We start from the raw sequence: 11,000 nt of genomic DNA on the forward strand, positions 1-11,000 counted from the left end.
GATTATGGCATATATTTGATACATGTATTTCTGTGTAGAAATCCTATTTATTTTTGTTTACTGTTGCTCAGTTATTTCTGTTATGGAACTCTGCTTGTTGAACAAGGCCAAGTTAGTGGCTACACCTCCATATGATGATGGGTTTGATGTCTTAAACTTGTGCACCAAAATCTTGCTTATTACCCTTAGAAAATGAGATTTTCATCAAAAAGATATCATCCAATGCCCTTATAAAGGCAGGCTATGGGTACATGTTACTCTCCTATCAACCTCTTATGTATACTCCAATTCAGACATTTAATTCATAAGTGTTTCTGAAAGGGAATTATGAACTGTTTATGCTTCTGTCTAATAGCAGATATTGAAACAATTGCTTTGTCCATTCATAACTGGCTAAATCTGGGTAGCTTCATAATAGGGGTTACTTATATATTCTTGCTTCTCAATTTGGGTCCATTGTTAAATGTCTTGGTCATAGGTCAAATTAACAGCTCTTTCCAGTTTATTTACACAGCTTTCCTCAGGTGCCACCAAAAAAAAAAATAAACTCCTTCAAAAACTGACTTCTTGCCCATGTAGTAGATATAGCAAAGAAAGGTACATTGTAGTTCAGTATAGGAAAACAAAGTTTAGGATGCAAGTGATGAGTTATGCAATTTTGGATGACGTTCACAAAGCCCTCTCAGATACTCATAGTTTTTGATGGATGTTTATTTGACTGCAAAGTCAGTTACAGTACAATAATATAAGTTATTGTAAGACATGATTCTTGTTCTTGTTTTAACCAGAAAGTATGGTGCTCTGCATATTTCTCTGAAATGCAATCAACCAGGATTGTAAAGACATTGTTTTTCTGCAACACAGATTTCCTGCACAATGCTGGGATAATCTACCGAGATCTTAAAATGGAGAATATACTTTTAGATGCAGAGGGTCACATCAAAATCATAGACTTTGGTCTGGCTAAATGGCTTAGTTATGGTGGGCGAACAGCCACTATATGTGGCACTCTTCAGTTCATGGGTAAGTTTGAATCTCATAGTGTATGATTAATGATAAATGAATTTTTTGAAAAATATGATTTGGCTGAGGTAACCTCATGAAACATTGTAAATTTTGGATATTCCCAAAGACTTATGATTTGTAGATTTGAAAAAAAATTTGTTTCATGAGAGAAAAGCCAAGTTTCAGGATTAGAGACTTGATGAAAATAATGACATTACTTAGTGAATCTGGAACATAGCATGACTGCTGAACATGACTGTATTTTGGAGAGGGATTGCAACTCTTCCACATGAACTGTACAAAGGACCATTATTTTCTTTCATAGCAGTAAGATGCTGCACCATGTAGTAATGGTTATAACCTTCTATTCTTCAGAAGAAGGTACTACAGCATTTAGGAAAAGGACCAAAAGCCATCCCCCTCCATCATGGAAGACTCATGAAGCATGTAGTACAGGAAAGGACTAGAGACCTTCATTTATGTCTAGGAAGAGCACATTGGCATGTAGTAGGTAGAACAAACAGAAATCCTTCTCCATATCTGTGAAGGGTACTGCACTGCATGTGGTGGAGGGATGCTGTGTATATGTTAGGGGGAAATGCAATAATTATAGAATACTTTTTTTTATATTGAAGCTCCGGAGGTTTTGCGAGGAGAGGAGTACAACCATAGTGTAGACTGGTGGTCTCTAGGCATCATCACCTATAGCCTCTTAGCTGGACAGGTAAGGCATTTATTTTACATATTATACTTAATCGCTGTTTCCTGCTTGAAGCGAGGTAGCATCAGGAAACAGACGAAGAATGGCCCATCCACTCATATTCACACACACACACACATACATATATATATATATATATATATATATATATATATATATATATATATATATATATATATATTTTTTTTTTTTTTTTTTTTTTTTTCTGTCTCCCGCGTTTGCGAGGTAGCGCAAGGAAACAGACGAAAGAAATGGCCCAACCCACCCCCATACACATGTATATACATACGTCCACACACGCAAATATACATACCTACACAGCTTTCCATGGTTTTCCCCAGACGCTTCACATGCCCTGATTCAATCCACTGACAGCACGTCAACCCCGGTATACCACATCGATCCAATTCACTCTATTCCTTGCCCTCCTTTCACCCTCCTGCATGTTCAGGCCCCGATCACACAAAATCTTTTTCACTCCATCTTTCCACCTCCAATTTGGTCTCCCACTTCTCCTTGTTCCCTCCACCTCCGACACATATATCCTCTTGGTCAATCTTTCCTCACTCATTCTCTCCATGTGCCCAAACCATTTCAAAACACCCTCTGCTGCTCTCTCAACCACGCTCTTTTTATTTCCACACATCTCTCTTACCCTTACGTTACTTACTCGATCAAACCACCTCACACCACACATTGTCCTCAAACATCTCATTTCCAGCACATCCATCCTCCTGCGCACAACTCTATCCATAGCCCACGCCTCGCAACCATACAACATTGTTGGAACCACTATTCCTTCAAACATACCCATTTTTGCTTTCCGAGATAATGTTCTCAACTTCCACACATTCTTCAAGGCTCCCAGGATTTTTGCCCCCTCCCCCACCCTATGATCCACTTCCGCTTCCATGGTTCCATCCGCTGCCAGATCCACTCCCAGATGTCTAAAACACTTTACTTCCTCCAGTTTTTCTCCATTCAAACTTACCTCCCAATTGACTTAACCCTCAACCCTACTGTACCTAATTACCTTGCTCTTATTCACATTTACTCTTAACTTTCTTCTTTCACACACTTTACCAAACTCAGTCACCAGCTTCTGCAGTTTCTCACATGAATCAGCCACCAGCGCTGTATCATCAGCAAACAACAACTGACTCACTTCCCAAGCTCTCTCATCCCCAACAGACTTCATACTTGCCCCTCTTTCCAAAACTCTTGCATTCACCTCCCTAACAACCCCATCCATAAACAAATTAAACAACAATGGAGACATCACACACCCCTGCCGCAAACCTACATTCACTGAGAACCAACCACTTTCCTCTCTTCCTACACGTACACATGCCTTACATCCTCGATAAAAACTTTTCACTGCTTCTAACAACTTGCCTCCCACACCATATATTCTTAATACCTTCCACAGAGCATCTCTATCAACTCTATCATATGCCTTCTCCAGATCCATAAATGCTACATACAAATCCATATATATATATATATATATATATATATATATATATATATATACAAGTAGTGGTGATGTGAGAAGGAGATGGAGTGAGTATTTTGAAGGTTTGTTGAATGTGTTTGATGATAGAGTGGCAGATATAGGGTGTTTTGGTCGAGGTGGTGTGCAAAGTGAGAGGGTTAGGGAAAATGATTTGGTAAACAGAGAAGAGGTAGTAAAAGCTTTGCAGAAGATGAAAGCCGGCAAGGCAGCAGGTTTGGATGGTATTGCAGTGGAATTTATTAAAAAAGGGGTGACTGTATTGTTGACTGGTTGGTAAGGTTATTTAATGTATGTATGACTCACGGTGAGGTGCCTGAGGATTGGCGGAATGCGTGCATAGTGCCATTGTACAAAGGCAAAGGGGATAAGAGTGAGTGCTCAAATTACAGAGGTATAAGTTTGTTGAGTGAGTGCTCAAATTACAGAGGTATAAGTCTGTTGAGTATTCCTGGTAAATTATATGGGAGGGTATTGATTGAGGGGGTGAAGGCATGTACAGAGCATCAGATTGGGGAAGAGCAGTGTGGTTTCAGAAGTGGTAGAGGATGTGTGGATCAGGTGTTTACTTTGAAGAATGTATGTGAGAAATACTTAGAAAAGCAAATGGATTTGTATGTAGCATTTATGGATCTGGAGAAGGCATATGATAGAGTTGATAGAGATGCTCTGTGGAAGGTATTAAGAATATATGCTGTGGGAGGAAAGTTGTTAGAAGCAGTGAAAAGTTTTTATCGAGGATGTAAGGCATGTGTATGTGTAGGAAGAGAGGAAAGTGATTGGTTCTCAGTGAATGTAGGTTTGCGGCAGGGGTGTGTGATGTCTCCATGGTTGTTCAATTTGTTTATGGATGGGGTTGTTAGGGAGGTAAATGCAAGAGTTTTGGAAAGAGGGGCAAGTATGAAGTCTGTTGGGGATGAGAGAGCTTGGGAAGTGAGTCAGTTGTTGTTCGCTGATGATACAGCGCTGGTGGCTGATTCATGTGAGAAACTGCAGAAGCTGGTGACTGAGTTTGGTAAAGTGTGTGAAAGAAGAAAGTTAAGAGTAAATGTGAATAAGAGCAAGGTTATTAGGTACAGTAGGGCTGAGGGTCAAGTCAATTGGGAGGTGAGTTTGAATGGAGAAAAACTGGAGGAAGTGAAGTGTTTTAGATATCTGGGAGTGGATCTGGCAGCGGATGGAACCATGGAAGCGGAAGTGGATCATAGGGTGGGGGAGGGGGCGAAAATTCTGGGGGCCTTGAAGAATGTGTGGAAGTCGAGAACATTATCTCGGAAAGCAAAAATGGGTATGTTTGAAGGAATAGTGGTTCCAACAATGTTGTATGGTTGCGAGGCGTGGGCTATGGATAGAGTTGTGCGCAGGAGGATGGATGTGCTGGAAATGAGATGTTTGAGGACAATGTGTGGTGTGAGGTGGTTTGATCGAGTGAGTAACGTAAGGGTAAGAGAGATGTGTGGAAATAAAAAGAGCGTGGTTGAGAGAGCAGAAGAGGGTGTTTTGAAGTGGTTTGGGCACATGGAGAGAATGAGTGAGGAAAGATTGACCAAGAGGATATATGTGTCGGAGGTGGAGGGAACGAGGAGAAGAGGGAGACCAAATTGGAGGTGGAAAGATGGAGTGAAAAAGATTTTGTGTGATCGGGGCCTGAACATGCAGGAGGGTGAAAGGAGGGCAAGGAATAGGGTGAATTGGAGCGATGTGGTATACCGGGGTTGACGTGCTGTCAGTGGATTGAATCAGGGCATGTGAGGCGTCTGGGGTAAACCATGGAAAGCTGTGTAGGTATGTATATTTGCGTGTGTGGACGTATGTATATACATGTGTATGGGGGGGGGTTGGGCCATTTCTTTCGTCTGTTTCCTTGCGCTACCTCGCAAACGCGGGAGACAGCGACAAAGTATAAAAAAAAAAAAAAAAAAAAAGTTTGTTGAGTATTCCTGGTAAATTATATGGGAGGGTATTGATTGAGAGGGTGAAGGCATGTACAGAGCATCAGATTGGGGAAGAGCAGTGTGGTTTCAGAAGTGGTAGAGGATGTGTGGATCAGGTGTTTGCTTTGAAGAATGTATGTGAGAAATACTTAGAAAAGCAAATGGATTTGTATGTAGCATTTATGGATCTGGAGAAGGCATATGATAGAGTTGATAGAGATGCTCTGTGGAAGGTGTTAAGAATATATGGTGTGGGAGGCAAGTTGTTAGAAGCAGTGAAAAGTTTTTATCGAGGATGTAAGGCATGTGTACGTGTAGGAAGAGAGGAAAGTGGTTGGTTCTCAGTGAATGTAGGTTTGCGGCAGGGGTGTGTGATGTCTCCATGGTTGTTTAATTTGTTTATGGATGGGGTTGTTAGGGAGGTGAATGCAAGAGTTTTGGAAAGAGGGGCAAGTATGAAGTCTGTTGGGGATGAGAGAGCTTGGGAAGTGAGTCAGTTGTTGTTCGCTGATGATACAGCGCTGGTGGCTGATTCATGTGAGAAACTGCAGAAGCTGGTGACTGAGTTTGGTAAAGTGTGTGAAAGAAGAAAGTTAAGAGTAAATGTGAATAAGAGCAAGGTTATTAGGTACAGTAGGGGTGAGGGTCAAGTCAATTGGGAGGTGAGTTTGAATGGAGAAAAACTGGAGGAAGTGAAGTGTTTTAGATATCTGGGAGTGGATCTGGCAGCGGATGGAACCATGGAAGCGGAAGTGGATCATAGGGTGGGGGAGGGGGCGAAAATTCTGGGAGCCTTGAAGAATGTGTGGAAGTCGAGAACATTATCTCGGAAAGCAAAAATGGGTATGTTTGAAGGAATAGTGGTTCCAACAATGTTGTATGGTTGCGAGGCGTGGGCTATGGATAGAGTTGTGCGCAGGAGGATGGATGTGCTGGAAATGAGATGTTTGAGGACAATGTGTGGTGTGAGGTGGTTTGATCGAGTAAGTAACGTAAGGGTAAGAGAGATGTGTGGAAATAAAAAGAGCGTGGTTGAGAGAGCAGAAGAGGGTGTTTTGAAATGGTTCGGGCACATGGAGAGAATGAGTGAGGAAAGATTGACCAAGAGGATATATGTGTCGGAGGTGGAGGGAACGAGGAGAAGAGGGAGACCAAATTGGAGGTGGAAAGATGGAGTGAAAAAGATTTTGTGTGATTGGGGCCTGAACATGCAGGAGGGTGAAAGGAGGGCAAGGAATAGAGTGAATTGGAGCGATGTGGTATACCGGGGTTGACGTGCTGTCAGTGGATTGAATCGGGGCATGTGAAGCGTCTGGGGTAAACCATGGAAAGCTGTGTAGGTATGGTTATTTGCGTGTCTGGACGTATGTATATACATGTGTATGGGGGTGGGTTGGGCCATTTCTTTCGTCTGTTTCCATGCGCTACCTCGCAAACGCGGGAGACAGCGACAAAGCCAAAAAAAGAAAAAAAAATATATATATATATATATATATATATATATATATATATATATGTGTGAGAGGGTTAGGGAAAATGATTTGGTAAACAGAGGAGAGGTAGTAAAAGCTTTGCGGAAGATGAAAGCCAGCAAGGCAGCAGGTTTGGATGGTATTGCAGTGGAATTTATTAAAAAAGGGGGTGACTGTATTATTGACTGGTTGGTAAGGTTATTCAATGTATGTATGACTCATGATGAGGTGCCTGAGGATTGGCGGAATGCGTGCATAGTGCCATTGTACAAAGGCAAAGGGGATAAGAGTGAGTGCTCAAATTACAGAGGTATAAGTTTGTTGAGTATTCCTGGTAAATTATATGGGAGGGTATTGATTGAGAGGGTGAAGGCATGTACAGAGCATCAGATTGGGGAAGAGCAGTGTGGTTTCAGAAGTGGTAGAGGATGTGTGGATCAGGTGTTTGCTTTGAAGAATGTATGTGAGAAATACTTAGAAAAGCAAATGGATTTGTATGTAGCATTTATGGATCTGGAGAAGGCATATGATAGAGTTGATAGAGATGCTCTGTGGAAGGTATTAAGAATATATGGTGTGGGAGGAAAGTTGTTAGAAGCAGTGAAAAGTTTTTATCGAGGATGTAAGGCATGTGTACGTGTAGGAAGAGAGGAAAGTGATTGGTTCTCAGTGAATGTAGGTTTGCGGCAGGGGTGTGTGATGTCTCCATGGTTGTTTAATTTGTTTATGGATGGGGTTGTTAGGGAGGTGAATGCAAGAGTTTTGGAAAGAGGGGCAAGTATGAAGTCTGTTGGGGATGAGAGAGCTTGGGAAGTGAGTCAGTTGTTGTTCGCTGATGATACAGCGCTGGTGGCTGATTCATGTGAGAAACTGCAGAAGCTGGTGACTGAGTTTGGTAAAGTGTGTGAAAGAAGAAAGTTAAGAGTAAATGTGAATAAGAGCAAGGTTATTAGGTACAGTAGGGTTGAGGGTCAAGTCAATTGGGAGGTAAGTTCGAATGAAGAAAAACTGGAGGAAGTAAAGTGTTTTAGATATCTGGGAGTGGATCTGGCAGCAGATGGAACCATGGAAGCGGAAGTGGATCATAGGGTGGGGTAGGGGGCGAAAATCCTGGGAGCCTTGAAGAATGTGTGGAAGTCGAGAACATTATCTCGGAAAGCAAAAATGGGTATGTTTGAAGGAATAGTGGTTCCAACAATGTTGTATGGTTGTGAGGCGTGGGTTATGGATAGAGTTGTGCGCAGGAGGATGGATGTGCTGGAAATGAGATGTTTGAAGACAGTGTGCGGTGTGAGGTGGTTTGATCGAGTAAGTAACGTAAGGGTAAGAGAGATGTGTGGAAATAAAAAGAGCGTGGTTGAGAGAGCAGCAGAGGGTGTTTTGAAATGGTTTGGGCACATGGAGAGAATGAGTGAGGAAAGATTGACCAAGAGGATATATGTGTCGGAGGTGGAGGGAACGAGAAGTGGGAGACCAAATTGGAGGTGGAAAGATGGAGGGAAAAATATTTTGTGTGATCGGGGCCTGAACATGCAGGAGGGTGAAAGGAGGGCAAGGAATAGAGTGAATTGGATCGATGTGGTATACCGGGGTTGACGTGCTGTCAGTGGATTGAATCAGGGCATGTGAAGCGTCTGGGGTAAACCATGGAAAGCTATGTAGGTATGTATATTTGCGTGTGTGGACGTATGTATATACATGTGTATGGGGGCGGGTTGGGCCATTTCTTTCGTCTGTTTCCTTGCGCTACCTCGCAAACGCGGGAGACAGCGACAAAGCAAAAAAAAAATATATATATATATTTTTTTTTTCTTAAACTCCCATATGCACACATATACATACTATACATATAAACATATACATACTTATACAAACACAGACATATACATATATACACATGTACATATTCATACTTGTTTCCCTTTATCCATTCCTGGTGCTACCCAGCCCCACAGGAAACAGCATCGTTACCCCTTGCTTCAGTGAGATAGCACTAGAAAACAGACAAAAAAGGCCACATTCATTCACACTCAGTCTCTAGCTGTCATGAGTAATGCATCGAAACCACAGCTCCCCATCCACATCCAGGCCCCACAGACCTTTCCATGGTTTATCCCAGACATTTCACATGCCATGGTTCAGTCCATTGACAAGATATTGACCCCGATATAGCACAGCGTTCCAATTCACTCCATTCCTTGCACACCTCTCACCCTCCTTTATGTTCAGGCCCCGATTACTCAAAATCTTTTTCACTCCATCCTTCCACATCCAATTTGGTCTCCTGCTTCTCCTTCCTTCCACCTCTGACACATATATCCTCTTTGTCAGTTTTTCCCCACTCATTCTCTCCACATGGCCAAACCATTTCAATATACCCTCTGCTGCTTTCTCAACCACTCACTTTTTATTTCCGCACATCTTTCTTGCCCTTTCATTAATAACTTGATCAAACCACCTCACACCACATATTGTCCTTACACATTTCATTCCCAACACAGCTACCCTCCATACAACCTTATCTATAGCCCATGCCTTGCAACCATATGATATTGTTTGAACTACTATTCCTTCATACATACCCATTTTTACTCTCCAAGATAATTTTCTCCCCTTCCACACATTCTTCATTGCTCCTAGAACCTTTGCCCCCTCTCCCATCCTGTGACTCACTTCCACTTCCATAGTTCCATTCGCTGCCAAGTCGTCTCAGATATCTAAAACACTTCACTTCCTTCAGTTTTATTCCATTCAAACTTACTTCCCGGTTAACTTATCCCTCAATCCTACTGTACCTTATAACCTTGCTCTTATTCACATTTATTCTCAACTTTCTCCTTTTGCACACTTTTCCAAACTCAGTCATCAATCTATGCAGTTTCTCACTCAAATCAGCCACTGTAGCTGTATCATCAGTGAACAACTGACTGCAAACTCACCCCTTTCTCCAAAACTCTTGCATTTACCTCCCTAACCACCCCTTCCATAAACAAATTAAACAACCATGGGGACATCACACACCCCTGCTGCAGGCCGACATTCACTGGGAACCAATCACAATCTCCTCTCTTCCTACTCTTACACATGCCTTACATCCTTGGTAAAAACTTTTTGCTGCTTGAAAACTCAACATACTACAGAATTTTCATCAAAAGGAAGACTTGGTGTTGGCAGAGAATGTTGTAAACCCTCTTTTCTGAAGGAAACATATTCATTTACACCGAATTCACTCATATCAGCCTTGGCAAGGGAAACCAGCATTAGATAAGGGTTTTATTTCTCCATTCTGCTTTAGTTTTAAGAAATTACAAATTAGATATAGTTAGACAGATTGTTTCTTAATCTCTTATATGAATGTACTTTTGATATATTTTTCAGTATCCAGTGAGTGGTTTTGATGATCACATAACAATGAACATGGCTGTGTCAAAGTACGAGTATGAACCTCCAGACTGTGCATCTAATGCTATGAGATCATTAATAAGTAGCCTTCTTCGTCGTGATCCCATGGCTCGATTGCACTCCTTTTATCAACTGCAACGTGAAGAACTCTTCCAAAATTTTGATTTTGATGATGTTAAGGAGAAAAAGGTGAGTGTTTTATTGCATGACAGTAAATTGTTGGAAAACATTACTGCATAGGAAATTTTGCATGTCATTTTTGGATAGGGAACTTAATCAGATTAAGTTTGAATTGAATAGCTGCTTCATTATAAATTTATCCATAAAAAACTGAGAACAAATTGCAAGATATGCTTTGACCAGAACTAATGATTCATGTATTTTGCAACTTCTCATACATTTACAGTAAGATAGCATTTGCCATGTTTCCTGCTCACATTTAGGTTATCTGTCTTCTCCACACCATGAAGTTGTTGCAGAGTTAGCTACAACATATAAGAAATGCTTTGTTTGGGTGTATATGATGTTTTTGGTTTGGGTATGATGTAGAGTGGTTATGTGGATTAGGTAGTACAAAGGAGCATAAGGGGAGCATTAGGTAGGAGTAGCAGGTCATAACATTGGGCAGGAATATTAGGTGGACACATTAGGTAGAAGTAGATGGTACAAACATTGGGAACGAGCCTGTAGTTCAACAGTCATGGAAACTCTTTTGCCATGGCCACCCCTTGGTGTCATAGGTTTTGACAGATAGAGAGACTGAAGAGTTTTTGCAAAACAAAGTGTGGTTGGTAATCCCTAGTTGTACAACTTCCATTTATCCATATTTTTCAGTTTGCTTAAATATGTAAGAGGACAGGAATCACTTTCTGTTTTGTGTCTGGCAATCTAAGTGGCAAAATGTAAGTCTCTGCTTAAGTCTCTGGTTAAGCATTACTTTCAGTGTCTTTAGC

General features: G+C 41.4%; 1 protein-coding gene across 3 annotated transcripts in view; it reads left to right on the forward strand.

Moving 5' to 3' along the window:
- LOC139751184 (uncharacterized) overlaps positions 1 to 11,000 on the forward strand; it is an 86,174-nt gene that overhangs the window by 58,337 nt on the left and 16,837 nt on the right. For all 3 annotated transcript variants that reach the window (XM_071666333.1, XM_071666353.1, XM_071666343.1), the window contains 3 exons: positions 865 to 1,023; positions 1,641 to 1,729; positions 10,024 to 10,236. In XM_071666333.1, the coding sequence (XP_071522434.1) occupies positions 865 to 1,023; positions 1,641 to 1,729; positions 10,024 to 10,236 (461 nt within the window). The remainder of the gene's footprint in view (positions 1 to 864; positions 1,024 to 1,640; positions 1,730 to 10,023; positions 10,237 to 11,000) is intronic.

This window comes from Panulirus ornatus, chromosome 1, assembly GCF_036320965.1.
Source record: "Panulirus ornatus isolate Po-2019 chromosome 1, ASM3632096v1, whole genome shotgun sequence".
NCBI lineage: Eukaryota > Metazoa > Arthropoda > Malacostraca > Decapoda > Palinuridae > Panulirus > Panulirus ornatus.